The sequence below is a fragment of the Cariama cristata genome, unplaced genomic scaffold, assembly GCF_000690535.1.
Source record: "Cariama cristata isolate BGI_N322 unplaced genomic scaffold, ASM69053v1 scaffold33032, whole genome shotgun sequence".
Lineage (NCBI taxonomy): Eukaryota > Metazoa > Chordata > Aves > Cariamiformes > Cariamidae > Cariama > Cariama cristata.
In genome coordinates, this window is record NW_009604945.1 from 560 (window position 1) to 18,898 (window position 18,339).

Sequence of the window (18,339 nt, forward strand, 5' to 3'; positions counted from 1 at the left end):
TCCCACACCACCATTCTGTCTTATTCGTATTGCAGAAATTATTTTCAAACAGACGTAATGACAAAAAAAAATTCTATTGCAAACTTTTATGCTTGCCTCATTAGGAGATGATGTTATTAAAGATAAAGGTACTTCAAAGATTGTGCTACAATGGATCTTTCTTCTTCTTTATGTTGGCTAAATACATTTTTTTTCCTTTTAGTCTAAAAATAGTACTATTTTCCAGGTGCTGTGCTTGAGTTTTCAACACTTAATCACATTATTCCTGTTTCTTTGTTATCAACTGACTTCTTTTAAAAGAAGCGGAAAATTTTGCTTACTTGCAAAAAAACTCACCAACTGTGTTTAACCCAATGTGATCTTTTTGTGAAAATCTGTTTGTCTGTGTTCTTTCGTGGTTCTTTCTTTTATTTATGTGAAAGGTGCTCCAGAGTGGAAGAATGCCTCTACAAAATGCGGAGTGTTTCCAGGATTAGAGAAATAGCTAATGCCTAAGTGCTGAATTGTAGCATTATTTGCGCAGTTAAAGCTTCTCAGCAGTAAGTTACAGAAAGTCCCTTGTGCTGGAAGAGCCCTCGCGTGACGACAGTCTTCCCTGTTTTGCCCTCTTTAGGTGGATAAGATAGTGGACCAGCTGCAGCAGTTTGTTCAGAGCTATGATCTGGCTGCCCTGCGGGATTACTGGAGTTATCTGGACCGACGCCTTTTCAGCCGTTTGGAAGATGTGTACCGGCCAACAGTGAACAAGCTGAAAACCAGCTTATTCCGATACTACCTCGTCCATACTGTTCAGGTAGTGTTTGATTTTTAGCCTTCTGTTTTAAAAGGATCCTGGTCTCTGAAACCAGAGCAATAAAATACCCTTGTGAGCCTCTGACAGGCCTGGTGGGTAAGGGACAAGCAATTCATGTGTCATGTATCGGGAGTGTAGCAAGGAGTTTGATGCAGACTCACATGACAAGCTTGTAAGCAGGATGGGGAAGCTCAGGCGAGAGGGAGATGTGGTTAGCTGGGAGAAAGATACTCACACTCGGACATGAAGGCAGGTCCCTCTCCGAGAGGATGGCTGTACTGCTAGCTCAGTCCTGCTCAGCCTCTGTTAGTAACTTGGATACTGGGAGAGATCACAAGGTTCACAAACGCCTCCTTATGGGGCATTGCCCTGAGAACAGGGGAGGACAAGAACAGTGCTCAAAGCAGTCTTCGTAAGTTGAAGAAACAGGCAGAAAAAAGACCCGAGCACCTGTATGTAGGTAGGGAGTAGTCAGCTGCTCCAATGCATAATAAGGAATGATTGAGCGGGCAGCAGCAGTGCGGGGAAGGGCCTTAGTGCAGCACTGGGGATCAATAGGCAGGGTTGTCTGTATTCCTTCCACTCTAACCTGCTTGCAGGACTCAGCCAGTCCTTCCAGGCACCATGGTTCTTAAAGCATCAAGGGAGCTGGAGGGTCTAGGAAAAAAAAAGTGACTTGAAATTGGTGGAGTTGAGTCTTAGTTTACAAGAGGGGAGAAGTGGGCTTCAAATCTACATAAGGTACTGGGGGAGAGAAAATAAGTGAGTGTTTTTTTTGTTTGCTTTACGTAGAACAGAAAAGAAACGAGCGTAAAATGGAGCAGAGATTATCTTGTTGAAACCCTAGGAAAGTCAATGGAATATATTCCACAGGGAGGGCTTTGGCAAACAGAATAGACAAGTACCTGTCAGGAATTCATATTTAATTTCTTACTATTTAGAAGCAATGTTTCCTCCTTGGTTCCATTCCCTGAATGAAAATCTTTAATGATGGGTGTTGGTCGAGGAGTCAAAAATCTAATGCATGTTTCTGGAAGTGTGGTTTTTTTTCATGTGTTGTTTTGCCCTGTGCTTACCCTGAGGCATGACTGAATAATGTATCAGATGGAAACCTTTTCAGGCTACATCTGCTGTAGGCTTGAGTAATTTGAATTGTACTTTGGTCCTGTATACGAATGCTCATGTCCTATGTCAGTGCACTAACTGCAATGGTTTAGCTGGAAATGAGTGTGAGTAGTTTGATTTGCTTCAGCCTTTAAACAAGACTCTGGTGACTAGAGAGAAGGTTGGATTAAGTGCATTTGTGAGCTGCTGCTAGCATATTTGAGATGCTTTTGTTCCTCGATGAAGCTGTTAACTCCAACTGCTTGCTCTGTTGGGTGGTGAAAGTACTTGTTAGTGTGTTCACAACCCAGAGCAAATATTCCTAGAACCCGTGTGATGGCATTAATGGCAGCATGAGCCCTGTTCTTGCTGTGTTTCAGACTGGCCGCAATGACAAGGCACAGGAGTTTTTCCTCAAGCAGGCCTCCGAGCTCCAGAACCAGGCGGAGTGGAAGGATTGGTTTGTCCTGCCCTTCCTCCCTGCCCCAGACTCCAACCCCACCTTCGCTACCTATTTCTCGCGCCAGTGGGCAGATACGTTTATCGTGTCTCTGCACAACTTCCTGAGCGTCTTATTTCAGTGCATGCATATCCTTTTTTCCAACTGATAGTTAAGTCTCCCTTGCCCTGGTGTTATGCTTACTATTAGCAGTGGTGCCAAGAATATAGTACTACGAACTTTCTGCTTTCAGGTGATTGTTTAGAGCCAAGACTTAATCGGAAGCTGGTGTTTACCAGAGGATGTTGGAATAGTTATTGTTCAGTTATCTGATGTTATGTTATACTCCCCGGGCACAAACAGTTGTGGTTGTTGCTAATGCTGAATTCATCCCTATGCTAGTGATAGAACAAAATGTGCACAAGATTTCATGAACCGCTTTTCTTCTATGCTTGGCATAGTACAAACCAGGCATGCAACCTTTGGTCATAGTCCATAAATGAACTAGCATCTCCTAGTTCTCCAGACCCTTCTCTGGGTGCATATGTTCACAACATTGTCTAGTGACAGCTCACTATAATAGAGCAGTTCCATGTTGGCAGAAATAACAGCTTTTGTCCCACACTGCAGAGTTCTGACCTTGTTTGTTTGTTGATGGGCATACAAACCAGGCATGCAACCTTTGGTCATAGTCCATAAATGAACTAGCATCTCCTAGTTCTCCAGACCCTTCTCTGGGTGCATATGTTCACAACATTGTCTAGTGACAGCTCACTATAATAGAGCAGTTCCATGTTGGCAGAAATAACAGCTTTTGTCCCACACTGCAGAGTTCTGACCTTGTTTGTTTGTTGATGGGCAGGTTTACGCTGCAGCTGGAATACACCTCATCTTGGACTGTTTCTTCAGTGTACGCTAATGCAGTAACAACCTGGCTTATCCTCCACTTCTGATGTGTAAAAAGGAAGAATCTAAAAATCCTTGCAAAGCTGATGTGAAATAGTTTGTGCAACAGTAAAGTACAAAGAAAGTACAAAGTTGGCTTAGGTAACTAAGCTGTTGCTAGTGTTCTGGCCCCGCACGTACTTCTTGCTAGTAGTATGGACGGCGCAGCTTTGTTGTCTTACAGGCAAGTGGCCAGTATGGAGTGCTGGCTTTTAGAATTAAGCCGGGTGCACGGAAGTTCTTGCTTTGGTTTTCTTTAACATTCCTCACCAGTTCCAGTCATTTTGAACTTTGAAGCTGAATGTCTCAGGAGCAGTCTCATACAAGAAGAAAATGAATCGTTGCGGCATAAGGTCAGAACTGAAGTCACTCTTTATTTGCTGACTGTGTGAGGCTGTGACTTCTGTAAAATGGGTTCCGTCCACTCAAGAAAGTTGTAACTGTTCAGTGTGGTTATTCCAAGGCAGGGTCTTCTATGAGTCCTTTGTTATTTTGGTTTATCTTTAAACTGTCTCCAGCAAACTTAGGGTTGTAATCATATCATGAACTATCTGTTTGGGGTATTACTGTCCCTCTGCTGGAGATGACTGTCCCTCTTCCTGTGCTGTCGGACAGGCGGCGGCATGCTATACAAACTCCTTTCCTGCTACACTGCAGAGTCAAGACAAGCTGAAACTAGTGGCAGGTAAAGCGCGTATATGGCTGACCTTGCATGGAAACTTGTGAATAATGTTCAGACGCTTCCAGATTTTAGCTGATGGAGCAATAGAAATGGGCAGTAACTTCTGGCAAAGAGGCAGAAACTGTTACTTCTGAAATGGCCACTTCACCACGGTTGACGTGAACTTAAAGCAATTTAGATCAGCTAATGGAAATGTTGTGAATGTCTGTTTCCCAACTCTAGACCTTACAGTAAACTGTAAGAAGGGCTGACCAATTCAGACAAAATGTCACCCAGCTCTGTGTTTTTGACAGTATTGTCATCAGATGCTTAGAGAGAGGGTGTAAGAATATGTAACATGGGTTGGTCCTTTCCCAGTATAATCTCCTATTACAGATATTTGAGAAATCTACAGTTTAAGAACTTTCTAAGCTACAGATCAAATGTGGATGAGCACGTACAAGTAGGAAGCCTTATTCATGTAAGCAGGACTTCAGTTTCACTTCCTCAAACATACCAAGTAAAAGCACTCTCTGTATGAATACTTCAGTAAAGTAAGTTTTGTGCTCTACCTCCTGTGGTACAAAACATTGTGTTGTATGTTGTGCTTCCTGTTTCAACTGTTTTGGTAGCTGATCAACACTTTTTATTTGCCCTAAAAATACTGAAGTAAGACAGAACACTTGATTTCAAAGAGGAGGCTTTTTAGTGAAAGAAAAGCGAGATTTGTCACTGTGTACTGTACGGAGTCAGTGGATCAGGCAGACTTTGACAGGAGTGTTCTGCAAACATGGTCAGTGAATAGGGGCAGCAGGATAAGTTATGTTTTGAAATGGAGCTCTTTTGTTTACTTGTAGTCAAATCAAAGCTGTTTTTTGTTTGGTATGTTGATTGATATCACTTACAGACTGGATAAGCGTTCTTTGGCAAATAGGCAGAGGTAAAACTAGACTTTCCTTTTTGGAGAACTGCTCAGGTGAGAAGAGGAAGCAGCTACCTATAGAATACAGGTTCAAATAAAAAATGGTGTGAATAAATATTGAATTTGATGCTACTTGAAATTAAGTAGTGATTCTAATTTCACTGGTGAAACAATGCAAAGACATGAATAGCAAGCTGGATTTCTAAAGCTCCTTTTTCTTGTAATTTCTTTCCTTAAATACTATGATAAAAGGAAAAAGAAGAATTATATCTGAAAAACAAATGTACGGAAGCAGAAAAGCCTGAGGAACTCCTCATGTGAACAAGAGTCACTGGCATAAACCACATCCATCACAGAAAGCTGCATCCTGTGGTTCTTCTCTGCTAAGGGGGAAAAAGAAAAATGTTTCCTTCTCGCTAATGTGGAGATAAATCTCACTGTCGTGCTTGGGAGGGAGCTGGGCAGGGCATGGAGCTGGATTTCAGGGTGACCTGATGGTGTTGGCCTCTGTGTGCCCTGCCAGCTCACCAAACCCTTGGCTGTGGGAAGAAGATTACCTTCTAGGCTCAGTGCCCGTACATCACTGCTGCCGGTCACATGTGTTGCCCTGGCCTGGAACTGCCTGCACGGAGTGGCTGATCGGCTCTGCCCTGGCCAGCTCTCCTTTCCCAGCACCATTCATGCACCTACAGCAACAGCCCAAGGAGAGGGTTTTAAGTAGGCTCCAGTTTCATGTGTGTAAAGTACTGATTGCTTTGACTACTTGGACTAATGTGGTGCTCAGCCAGTCAGAGTGACTTTCTTCCCTCCCCACCTTTCTAGGGCTGTTGAAATAAAAGGAGTAAACAACTTCAGCAAGTGGGAAGGAGGTGAATCTCAGTGAGCCTCTGTTTACTTGGGTCTCTTCTCTCGTTGTAGCTGTTTGCTTTGCAGGCTGAATCCTCCCGCATGAAGAAAGAGGAACTGGAGGTGGAACAAGCAGTTGTGCATCACAAGTTGCCTGCATATGTGGCCAACATGGATCGACTCGGGGATTCTGAGCTGTGAGTGCCTGCAGGGGAGGAGCTAGGGACAAGCTCTACTGCTTTTATCCGGCCAGGGAGGCTCCTGGAGAGTCATTTCCTTGTTCCTTGCCCTGGGAATCAGTGCAGAAAGACATTCAGGCAGAAATTCTGGTGACCTAAGTGGGTTTAATGGTGGAATTCATGACGGGCATCTCTCCTGCCATTTGGGAGACAGATTCTTGCCAACAGTGACCGCCCAAGCACACATGGAAGTGATTCTGCTCTGCTCTCAGCATTACACTGAGGTGTTCTGGGTGGCCAGGGCACTGGTAGCAGCACAATACCCTGCAGTATGGCTGAAATTAAGTGGATTGTCTCTTGACTCCTATCTACTTTAGTGCCTGTGGTGCGGGAGGCGAGTGCCCTTGTGTTGTTTTGCAGGCACTGTTACTGTATGACCCAAAGGGGTCATTGCTACACAGAGATGCTTTCTTGCTTTTACGAAGTCAAGGGGAAAAGGAGTTTCTCTTCTGTGAGGCTCAGTTATGCACAGAATTCCTTGCACTGCACAGTCATGCAATGCAAGTCTGTGTGTTTGAATTCGTTGTCTTACTGAGATTATTTTTTTTGCTTTGCTTTAAAAGGATCTGAAAGCAAATGTAGCTTAGCCACAAAGTATTAATAACACTGCTGGGGTTTTGACTTTCTTATATGCTTCTTTCACTTCTATTCAGACAGAGGGGGATTGATCAAGTTGTCCTGCTGGCAGTGACAAATAGAAGTTGTAGCAGAGACCAACCACAAAGTCTTTGTTTTAGTCTAAAAGTTGTCTGATTAAGTAGACTTAAGTGTCTGGTGAACTATCTTGATAACTGCTCTGCACAGGACAGTCTACAGAGTTTATTTGAGATTTTTTTTTTTTCTGGTTTAACTGCTCTGTGTGGAAAGCCATGATGTTCATCTGCATACATGGGGAAGAGTGACGTGAGGGATGGGATAATTCCCATATTAATTTTTGTCTATTTGTATTAGAAAAACTTGCCTAAGAAGTGGCATTTCTTGTGCGCGCAGCTTGTCTTTTAGTCTGGGGACCGGTTCTGGTTGCTTTTTCCATGTCTCTGCTCAACCCAAAGCCCAACTTCGGTAGAACAGTTCCTTCCTAGAAGAGCGGATAGACAGTGAAAATTATTATATTCCACTTCCCTTGGCTGCTGCTCTGCTCTTAGAGGAAGCTGTAGTGGAGTGAGGTCAGACAGTCGTGTTCTCGGAAGCAGCTGCTGCTCTTGGCGTTGTGGGCTGAGAAGGGAGATGTGTGTGATCAGAGAAAGAGACCTAAACTTCCTTATTTTCTTCAGGTCCAGTTTTTCAGATATTGAGGGCCTGTGCTTTAAAATTGCTGAGCATGACTTGCTGAATATCTAAAGATGTTCAGTGAGACACTGGATACCGAATGCCTCTTGAAGTAGGTCTGTTTTGTGCCTTAAATTGGGAATCCCAGCTGAATAGGTTCTTTGGAAATCTGGATTCCCCTACCTTTCTGTTAGGATCTTTCTAAACTAACCAGATGAAGTGGAACGAGTTTGAGGTGGCCCTGTAAGGATTCAGCAACAGTTGAGCCCACTGCTTCAGTGGCATTTCTGAGAAGTGAGCTTTGGTTACAGTAATTATAATCTGCTCCAGGCACTAACAGGATGTTTTAAAACAGTTTTTTTTAATGCGTAGTGGTCCATTGGCTTGGAAAGGAACATCTGTCCTCCAGTGGTTCAAACAGCTGGCACTTTGCTTGTTGGGTGGTCTTTGATCAGGCTGTCTGGCTACACTTTCATATTCTGTTTGGTGTTTGTTTTTTAATTAGTGATATGACCTGCAGTCAGAGGAGTACTGCACATTCTCTTCAGTCCCGGGGAGGCTTTCTGTCCTCTTTTCTCTCCCAAAGTAAAAAGGGCCCTTCCAGACCAGCCCATCCAAGTGGGGCTTCTCCAACGCAGACTGGCAGTATGCTGCTAGGGAAGAAAGAACCAACAAATCACCAGGTAATTCTCAACTGTGTTCGTCGATAGGTGCTCAGTATCCAAGAAGTTAACTTGCAGCACACCACTGCTCCAAGCTTTTGGTTCCAACTGCAAAAACGAAATGTCCTTTCCTTCCTTGCAAGTGTATGCTGGGCCTGAATGCAGCACAAGAACAGCTGCTGTTGTCTGGGGGCTTATGGAGCCCTTGCAGGTGCTTGGGTTTTTTTGCCTGCTCTTTTGCTCTTTGTTCTGCAGCCTAGCACAAGTGTAACTTTGCCAAATCATTCCTCTGCCTTCCAGAGTGCCAAAGGAAAAGAAGGAACAGTGAGCTGTAAGGACGGGAAGAGCCACTTCAGTGGGTTAGTAGCAGGCGAGTCAAGTTCCCTGCAGCAGCGGCAGAAGCGCTTGCAAGAGCATGGGAAGGAAAGGAAGGAACTGCTGTCGAAAGGGACCTTCCAGGTACCGGGCAACACCGCAAGGCTGGGAAGCGGGGGGCTGGTATTTCTGCGGTTTGTTGTGCTAGGTGGTAAAACAAGTGCAAGTGTTCCCGTTAAGCTTCTGAATTGCTACTCGAATCTGACTGTATCAAAGGTTAATCTCTGTAGTTAATCAACTCCTTCCACACTCTGTTTATTTCTGTGTCCCTGGAAGGGAATCAGTATTGGCATTTCAAATGGAAGAAGAGTTGTCTTTTGTCACGATCTTAACAATAGCCTGGTCCTGGAGAGGGTATGTTTCATCCACCTTAATGGTTATGTTCAAATACCTTGTTACAGTCCCCATTCCATAGTGGCAATGGACTTGGCTTGCCTGTCCTGCCCAAGTGAGTTCTCTCCCGTGGGTTCGTGTGCCGGTTTGTGCAGGCTCTGTGTGGGACTGAATAAAAATTGATAGAAAGTTTTGCTGGATAGGAGTGGAAATATCCCTTGTAGCAACATTTGCTTTTTGGAGTTTTTTTGCACTGTATGTTGCAGTTTTGCCTGGGGTTGTCCCCTGCTTTTTAATCTAGTGAAATAATAAAACTGTGTCCTGGATTTTAACTGCTGAAGGTCAGCAGGCTGCTTCTGTTGACCTGTGTATTGCCTGGCTTTCGGCAGCCGTGTGGTCAAAAGATACAGAGCACAGGAGGAATGACAGCAGCATCTCAGCCACCTTTATTCTGGCTGTGTGAGACCCTCCGCTTTGGGGGAGCGGCAGCGCTGGGGGACTGTTGCCTGTGGGTCAGCATGTGTGGCTGTTCTGTGTGGGGGAGCACTGCTTTAGAGAGGAGATGTTATTCCACCACTGAGCATTCCAGGCTATGAGAGAACTTCTTTTTCTTCATGGCTCATCTAAAACATTTTAATTAAACATTGATCAAAAAATTGCAAAGCCCACTTTCCCAAGAAGTATCCTTTGACTCTTCTTTTTTTGTGGTGTTCCGGGTTAAGGCAGTCTTTTCCTGGCTTTATAAAAGTTGCTTCTGGTGATCTTGGGGAAGCTGATACGATTTAGCTTTCTGTTGTCAATGCATGTGAGCAAGAAGGAAACTGAAAGGCAGCAGTGTTTCACATGAGTGTCATTCATTAGTTGTTATCTCCCCATGTTAACTAACAGAGAGAGAGGCATTCTTAGAGTTATTTCCCAATCTTTTCCAGCTTTGTGATTTCAGATGATTTGATTATGCAGTGTTTGACCTATTGCTCAAGATGTGAAGCTACTATAAATAAGGCAAGGATGTGTTAGGGAGCAGAGATTCAAAACCATCAATGCCAATACCATTTTGGGGCCTCTCGTCTTCAGAGGATGATTTAGCAAAGGAATGCTTGCAGATGTTTTACTGGCTTATGTGCTGTATCTGCTTCTTGTTCAGCTTCTGGTGGCAAGGGAAGACTAAGCTGCTTTTGAACACTTCTGTGTGCTGCAGTGTAGATCTCGTCTCATTCAGATACCTTCAGCTCCTAAAATTCCATTTGTTCTGTCTGCCCTGTCAAATTGGGTTTTAAGCTTTTGTACTGATGTGTAAACTCTACCATTGTCATCAGTCAGTTGGCCGCAGTGGTTGCCCCAGTGCGCACAGACTATAAATCTCTGGCACACAAGGATAATCCATCCACGGGCTCACCATCCCATAAGAGGCTTTATGCAGGTTTACTGAACTGCATATTATACAGACTTAACTTATTGCTGAATGCAAGAATTCCTTGAAATATGTTGATTTGCTTGTGAATCTGTGCTCTAATGGCATCAAAATGAGCTTCTGATATCAGCTGAGGTATGCCAGAGATGTGGTTCCTTTAATTGTTACAGGAAAGTGTATGGCTGGGCACATGGAGGGGGATATAAGGGACTCTACAACCAAGTAGGCCATATCAAATGGTGCAATTGTACAACACGCTATCCTTGTGCTGAGAAAGGTCCCTGGCAGAAGGGGTGTTGAGCTGAAAGTGCTTCTGTTTCAGTGCAGCTTCTTGGGGTTTTTTTCTCACAGCAGGCTGGGGTGGCTGAAGGGCTTGATCTGGAGCTGCTGCTTCCTTGTATTTCACACAGGATTTCTTCCTTCAGGGCCAAAGTGCTGAGAAGAAAACAGATATTAGCACAGCTGAGACAGAGCCATGCTCAGAGCTGCATGCGGAGCAAACGGAGACTTCAACCAAAATGCCTGCCAGCAGTGCAGAGGCTGTGGGGGTCCGGCAGGAGCAGCCTTTCATCGTCCTGAGCCAGGAGGAGTATGGGGAGCACCATTCATCCATCATGTACTGCAGGTAATGGGCTGGCAGAAGAGGGCTTTCTCGTAGAAGCCTCTGTAGAGGACCAGCTGTGTCTGGCCTCTTTCTCCCAGCCTCTGTTCTGTCCAGCACATTGTGCATGTACTCCCTTGGTTGTAGGGCAGTTGAACTGGGGTGACTGAAAATATCCTGTAGCTAGTGCAGTGAGAATGGACGGAGATTTTTGTGACTGGGAGATGCCGGCCAGGAAGAAACTCCCTGGGAAAGCAGGATGGTATTGCTTAAGGACGTTATGCTTTGCATGTGGAGCTTGGTGCGCTTCATTGTGCCAGTTACTGTGGACTGAACAGGAAGTGGTGCAAGGAAGTTCTGATACCTGCAGATGAAATTGGTGTGTGGCCAGGAGAGGAAGGTTTACTGGAGTATCTACTCGCATCCAAGAACCTTAGGGAGAAAAATATCCAATCAGTTTCCTTCTGCACATAGGGTTGATTGTTCTGGACGGAGGGTGGCCAGCTTGGATGTGGATGGGGTCATCAAAGTCTGGTCTTTTAACCCCATAATGCAAACTAAAGCTTCATCCATTTCCAAATCTCCGTTACTGTCTCTGGAATGGGCGACCAAGCGTGATCGGCTGGTGAGTAGTCTGCATGTGGAAGCTCAAAAGTCACAGCAGATGATTTGGGGCTGTGTTGCTACGTGTTGCACATTAACTTCTAGACAGCTGCATTGTGGATAAGATCAGGGTAACAGTTAGTTTCCATTTTAGTAGGACATGGGGAACTGAAGCCTGTAGGGTCTAAGAAAAACTAAAGTGGGGAGGGTGCTCTGTGTATTGAGCCAGGAATTCACCACTGGTTGCCCTGAGACAGAAGTTCCCAATCTGTGCTGCGGGAACAGCTGCAGGATAGAAGTAGCCCCTTTAAGAGAAGTGTCTCTCTTCAGGCAGAGCAGGCAGGCAGAGGCAACCTGGTACAACAGCCTGTGGGAACCCTGCAGCATGGAGCTGCGGAGCTTTACTCGCACCCTGAGCCAGAAGCAGAGAAGGGGGAGCAGGGGTGTGGTGTTGGCATCCTGCTTGTGCAGGTGCGAAAAGGGCTCCATGGCCAGTTTTATACTGGTGCCATATGAGTTGGTGTGTGCATAAGGAGCTCTGGGCTCTTTTAAATGTTTCCTGTAGCACCTTTTCTCTAGTTTTGTTACTAGAGAGGAGCCTTAAATCATATGCATTCTTCGGAGTCCTCAAACTGTTGCTGGTGTTTTGTGCCATCCCTTGGTGAAGAGACACCTGTGTGAGAAGGCAGGCCTGCAACTGGGGGGACCATTGTTCGCATTCTGGCACTGGCAGTGTGTTGCTGCTAACCCCAAAATGCCACCTGTGAAGAGCTGGTGCTACAGCTTGTCTCTTTTTCTTTTGCTCTTAGAAAGGAAGTTGTCCATGCAGTTTTTCTGATGTTTCTTGTGCTTTGTGGAGTTTGTTTCCTGCTTGCTGACAGAAAGATTATTCTTTCTGAAATATATGGGGATTCAGCAGCAAATCAGGCTATGAAGTGAGAAGGTTCTGGCTTGCTTCATTTTTCTTTGATTATGCATCCTTCCATGGTTTTACTTTTGATTTAAATTGTAGCACCACTGATAAAGCATGTGTGAGCCCTTCTGGATGATTTCATCCTCCTCTGGATGAAAGGAGGTGGCTTCTACTTGTTTTTCTTTTAAACTTAGATTGTTAATTCTCTGTTACCCTTTCCTTGCTCCCCTATATATTGAGACTCCACATATGTTTTGCATCCTATAATGTTGAGCCATACTCTAGAAAGTGGCTTTTACTCCACCTTGGTGCCTATCAGATCTTTTTTTCACTGGAAAGCAGTGCTTTTACTCTGACTTCTGTGGCTCTGGGGTAGTCCTACTCAGCATGATACACACAGAAAGACAGGATGTACCCTAATGGAGTGATGTTTAATCCAAATGCATAAATAGGAAAAAAAAAAAATGTACTCTGGTGGTGGTTGTTGGACAGCATCATCGTACCCCTCATTGACACTCCTTCCATCTCTCCCTTGCTGATTTCAAGCTATTGCTGGGCAGTGGGGTTGGGACGGTTCGTCTTTATGACACGGAAGCGAAGAAGAATCTCTGTGAAATCAGCATTGATGAAGACATGCCCAGGTAACACTGCAATACTGATCTTTATGTATAAATATAAATGTTGTTGGTTTTGACTGTGAAAAGGTAGGTGAAGTCTCAATGTTCCTGCTGCTTTCCTGCAGCTGCAGGACTATCTAGCCTTCATCCAGAGGGCAGTCTGAGCTGCATAAAAGTGCTCAGTTAAACAGGAGATACTCAAAATCTAAGTACGTGAATCCTGCCCTCCCTTACAGTGCACTCTGTCTTGCAGGGTCTTAATGGGAGAGCTTATACTTGAGCTTGAAGCAGCTGCTGGAGAGAGACAATTCAGACTTTGCTGTGTTTCAGGATCCTCTCGCTTGCCTGCAGCCCAAGTGGTGCCTCCTTTGTCTGTTCTGCGGCAGCCCAGAGCCCCACCTCCCACGTGGACTTCTCAGCAGTCAGCTCCGGCGGCAAAAGCATGACCCAAGTTCCTGGGAAGCTGCTACTGTGGGACACTAAAACGATGAAGCAGCAGGTACTTGCTGGGTTTCTTTCCTTTCTCAGTCTGCTTACTGAGAGTGTCTTCTGTTCCAATGTGTAGGAGCCCTCCTTCTAAATTGTGCTTTCTTTTCAATACCCTTCTTTTTCCCCCTTCCACCTTTCCCGTCTATCACATGCAGGATAAAAAAGAATAGTGTAAGTAGCTGATGGGTTTGGGTGGGTTTTTTTTTTTTATTTTGTTGGTGTGTTGTAGGTTGTTTTTTTTTTTTGAGGGATTCTTCAAAATAGTCCATAGCCTTGTTTCTGTCCTGCCTGCACAGTTTTTGACTGGAAATGTCCCATGTGGATTGAATGATGCTTTGCTTAGGCTTTCTCCAATTGATCTATACCGAAGGGTTTTCTTTGCTGCTGTTTCCCCTGCCCTCCCTGTTTTTAAGTGAAGTGCTTCTTTCAGAGGCTTCATCTCATCTTATCTTCTCCATTGTTTTGATTTAGATTGGTCAGATTCTGGCAGGGAATCCTCATCCCATCCGTCACCTTTGCCCTTAAGAAATGCCGTCCCTGATGTGTAGGAGAAAGTAACATACTCAAGCTAATGCCTGCCAGAAGCTGGTTTTGCAGCCTTGAGGCCACGGCCAAGAAAGCTGTGGCTTGGCTGAGGTGAATTGTTGGTTTGGTGTCACAGTAAAATGTAGCTGCCAACCTTGAAGTTTGTAGTCATGAGAGTTGTAGGCTCCAAACTGGAGGAGTTCTTGCTACTAGATACCATCTTTCCTCCCTCCCCTGGAGATGAGCTCCTCAGCACGCCTAGCTCTGTTTCTTGGCATTAATGCAGACTTTCCCTTCCAGCTGCAGTTCTCCCTGGAGCCTGAGCCCATTGCTATTAACTGCACAGCCTTCAACCACAACGGCAACCTGCTGGTCACCGGGGCTGCAGATGGGATTGTTCGTCTCTTTGGTATGGCAGAAAAGGATCTGGGGGTGTCGGTCAACAGCCAGCTTAATATGAGCCAGCAGTGTGCCTAGGTGGCCAAGAAGGCCAATGGCACCCTGGCTTGTATCAGCAATAGTGTGGCCAGCAGGACCAGGGCAGTGATCGTCCCCATGTATTTGGCACTGCTGAGGCTGTACCTCGAGTGCTGTGTCCGGTTCTGGGCCCCTCACCACAAGAAAGACCTTGAGGTGCTGGAGCGTGTCCAGAGAAGGGCAACGAAGGTGGTGAAGGGTCTGGAGCACAAGTCTGATGGGGAGCGGCTGAGGGAGCTGGGGAGGTTTAGTCCAGAGAAGAGGAGGCTGAGGGGAGACCTGATCGCTCTCTACAACGACCTGAAAGGAGGTTGTAGCCAGGTGGGGGTTGGTGTGTTTTCCCAAGTAACAAGTGATGGATCAAGAGGAAATGGCCTCAAGTTGTGCCGGGGAGGTTTAGATTGGATATTAGGAAAAATTTCTTCACTGAAAGGGTTGACAAGCATTGGGACAGGCTGCCCAGGGAAGTGGTGGAGTCACTATCCCCGGACATATTTAAAAGATGTCTAGATGTGGTGCTTAGGGACACGGTTTAGGGGTGGACTTGGCGGTGTTAGGTTTACAGTTGGACTGGATGATCTTAGGTGTCTTTTCCAACCTAAACAATTCCATGATTCTGTGAAATTGGACAGTGAGGTGGCCCCTCGGTATCCCCAGCTGGCTGCCCCTAGCACCATTCTGCCAGCAGGGAGGCAGCTGTGGGACATGCCTGAACACCAAGGTGGAAGCTATTTTCTGTCCTCCACAATAGCTCTCAGGAGTAAAATGTCATAAACCTTCTCTGGGGGACATTGGCTGGAGACCCTGTAGTGCTGCTGGATTTCTTGTTTCCCTCCTGCTGAGGAGCGGAGTTAACTCGCCCTTGAGCCCCGTGGTCTTGGCTGTGCCATAGAGCGGTACCACTGCCAGAAGCTGAGCCTCGAGGAAAGGAATTAATGTATGACCTTCCAGTTGAAGGCTAGGGCTTCACATCAGGCCTTCTTTCCTGAGCAACTTCTGTTTCTCAGGTTTCGTCCTCTTCGGCGTGTCCTTGTGATAAAGGCAGTTCAGGCCTCTCTCTTCTGTGAATGAGTGATCTGCTTCTGGCCTGGGTGCTGGGATTGGACTGGGCTTCCCCAGGCTGTTTCAGAGGGCTGGGACAGAGACCTTATGAACATAAAGGGCCTCTCTCTCTTCACCTCAGCTCTGTGCAAGTACGAGGAGTGTTCAGTACTGGTTTTTCCCTCAGATATGCAGCAGCACGGGTGCGCCATGAGCTGGAAGGCACACGATGGGGAAGTCTACTCTGTTGAGTTCAGCTATGATGAGAACACAGTCTACAGCATAGGCGAGGATGGCAAGGTAGGCTCTGGGTGACTTTCTACTGGTCAGCTGGCAGCGGGATCCTTCCTGGAGTCTTCTCCATATGGTGGGGAGACCAGTAAAAATACCCGCAGAATCTGGAGGATCTGCGGGCTGCTAACTGTAATCTTCGGTGTGCAGCACCACCCTGCTGCATGCAGTTTCCGCAGAGAGAGTGGCTGGAAAGCATATTAACAGCTGGAGCTGTCTCAGACCTTGTCTGCAAATCCTACTGTTGGTGACATCCCTTTCCTAGGGAATCCATGTGAAGATGACCTTTCTGTGCCCCTGAGATGACCACCTTTGAGATTGGGGATTCACCAGGAAGCAGATCCTTGACCACTTTACATAAATTTCCTTGTCAGCAGCTCCCTGTTGCTTATATTAAAGGCTTTAATTTCGGCCGTTCAACGGTCTTCAGCAGTAGAGGTGTGGCTCAGGGAGGGAGCCACCTCTCTGAAGGTGTGGGCCCTTGGTTGATGAGAGTTAAGTGAATGCCCACCAGAATCCTGCGTGCAACGTGGAAGGACACATAGGCAGCAGTGCTTGTGGAAGGTAGGGCATATGTTTGCCTGGGTAGTAGGCACTCTTACAGCCTTTGCAGCCTGTGTTTTATAAATGTAGCCACTTAGATATAGATGTCAAAATGCCATTTTCTGTTTGTGAGGAATAGCTGCTTCACTTAAAAATGATGACTGGCCCCTCTACTTTTATCCCAGTCAATTTAACTGTGGGCTTTTGTCATCTCTTTTTGTCATTCTAGTTTATTCAGTGGAATATTCACAAAAGTGGCTTGAAGGTATCCGAGTACGATCTTCCCAGCGAAGCGACAGGCCCTTTTGTTCTGTCCGGCTACAGTGGCTACAAGCAAGTCCAGTTCCCGCGAGGAAGGCTTTTTGCTTTTGACTCTGAGGGCAACTATATGTTGACATGTTCTTCTACTGGAGGAGTCATTTTTAAAGTAAGTCTGAGAAGTGATGGAGAGTACTCATGCATCCATACAAGCTCTTGTCACAAGGCTGCAACAGCAGCCACTGGAAATTCTCAAGCAGCACCTACCCATCCCTGCTCTGTGAAAGTTGCTGCTCAGTTTCACATAGTGTGCATTTTAGCAGTGTGTGGTGCTTAGCAAGTGTTTGAACCCTCTGTAAGCATTTGGCCTTCTGTATGTAGCTAGAGTATGTGTGCTCCTTGTTCTTAAAGCTTAGCTGCGGCAGTTTTCCTTAGTGCCCAAGTGCCTAGGACAAAGGTTTAGTTTTTCTTTTTTACTATATTGATGCATGCCAGTTCAATGCAAAATGTGTGATTGTTGACTGATGCTCGTCTTTTAATCTGCCTTATATGCTTGTTGATGCTATGTTAGTCCCAGCCTGATTCTCTCCTCTTACTGTGTACCAAAAAGAAATTAAGGGTAAGGCTGAATGGTGCCAAGTACCCAAACTTCTGTGCCACAGTAACGAGTGGTTATTGATCGTACGTCCCTTGCCTGCATCCTCTTTGGTCAACACCCATCAGTATAGCCATTGCAAGACAGATTAGATGGAATTTTTACTCTGTGTCTGGGGCATTCAGGGCACCTGCAGTAACATCAGCTATAGCTTAGGCTTACATGTTCTTCATTAGTGTGTGCTCTTAGCCTGCCTTGTTCAGTCACTGCAGCTCAGCTGATGTCAGAAGCTGAGCTGCTTGAGAACACGTGCATCTGTTGCGAGACTGGAAATTTTCTTCCTCATGTGTGCTACATACATCTCAACATCTCTCTGATTTTTCTGCTTAATTACATATGCTGATAGGGATATGGAATCTGTAGCAGGCTTTGGCTTCTCCTGTGGGTGCACTGCCCCCACTGAAGAAAGTTGCCACCTTAAAATCTTATGCTTTCCTTCTTTTAGTTAAATGGTGAGGAAAAGGTTCTGGAGAGCTGCCTTTCCCTGGGAGGACACCGAGCTCCTGTTGTGACAGTGGATTGGAGCACGGCCATGGACTGCGGGACCTGCCTCACTGCCTCTATGGATGGGAAGATTAAATTAACAACCTTACTGGCTCAAAAGTCTTAACCTGAACAGTACTGAAGGGAAAAAGCAACAGACTTGACAAAACCAGTGTTAACTCCACAGGACCAAACTGTCTGGGAGAGAAGGCAAACCACAGTCCCTCTTCTCATTGTAGCTTTTGCCTCTGACAAACATTAAATACATTTGCCAAACCACTGGGCAGTAGAATGCCGGTATGGGACTGGATCAGTGGCAGCACTGAAAAACAAGTCTCCACTGACCCACTGTGGCAGCTGGACTCTCTCCGTTAGAGAGTCCTGACTAGCACGTGGCTAGAAGGCAGGTGGAATCATGTCAGGGGTTCTGCAGAAGAAGGTGAGGCTGGAGGAGGCGTGCATGAAGCCGCACAGTGCATGCTGATAACATGGCTCAAACTGGAAAGGCTGGTGCAAAACCAGACTATTCTTTTGGTATAGCATGTGTTGTGCTTTTTTTGTTGTTTGTTTGTTTTGCTGTTTGTTTGTTTTCAATAAACAGAACATCTTCCCTTGCACTTGATTCCTGTGCTGTGTTCAGTTGTTGCTGCAAAACATGGAGAGTGGCTGGGGCAGTGATGTGCCAAGAGAGTCTCCTGTGTGCAGAAAAGGCCCTTTCGTGTTCACCAGGTGCTTCCAGCACCGTCGTCCGCACACCGGGGGGAGAAATCAGTGCAAGACATCCTGGAACAAAACCAGTTGTGTTCGTTCGGATGTACTGAGTTCCCTTGCAATAGAGATCTGC

General features: G+C 45.8%; 1 protein-coding gene across 1 annotated transcript; it reads left to right on the top strand.

Annotated features, from left to right (window-relative positions):
• Positions 1-570: 570 nt before the first annotated feature.
• WDR91 (WD repeat domain 91) lies at positions 571-18,115 on the top strand (the record flags this gene model as incomplete). The annotated part of the gene is given in 15 exon segments (XM_009695783.1): positions 571-603; positions 605-793; positions 2,278-2,485; positions 3,552-3,634; positions 5,783-5,907; positions 7,724-7,901; positions 8,181-8,339; positions 10,425-10,624; positions 11,075-11,225; positions 12,663-12,757; positions 13,064-13,232; positions 14,048-14,156; positions 15,453-15,565; positions 16,329-16,526; positions 17,458-18,115. Coding segments are annotated over 15 exon segments (2,175 nt in total), but the record flags the coding sequence as incomplete, so codon positions are not given.
• Positions 18,116-18,339: the final 224 nt, after the last annotated feature.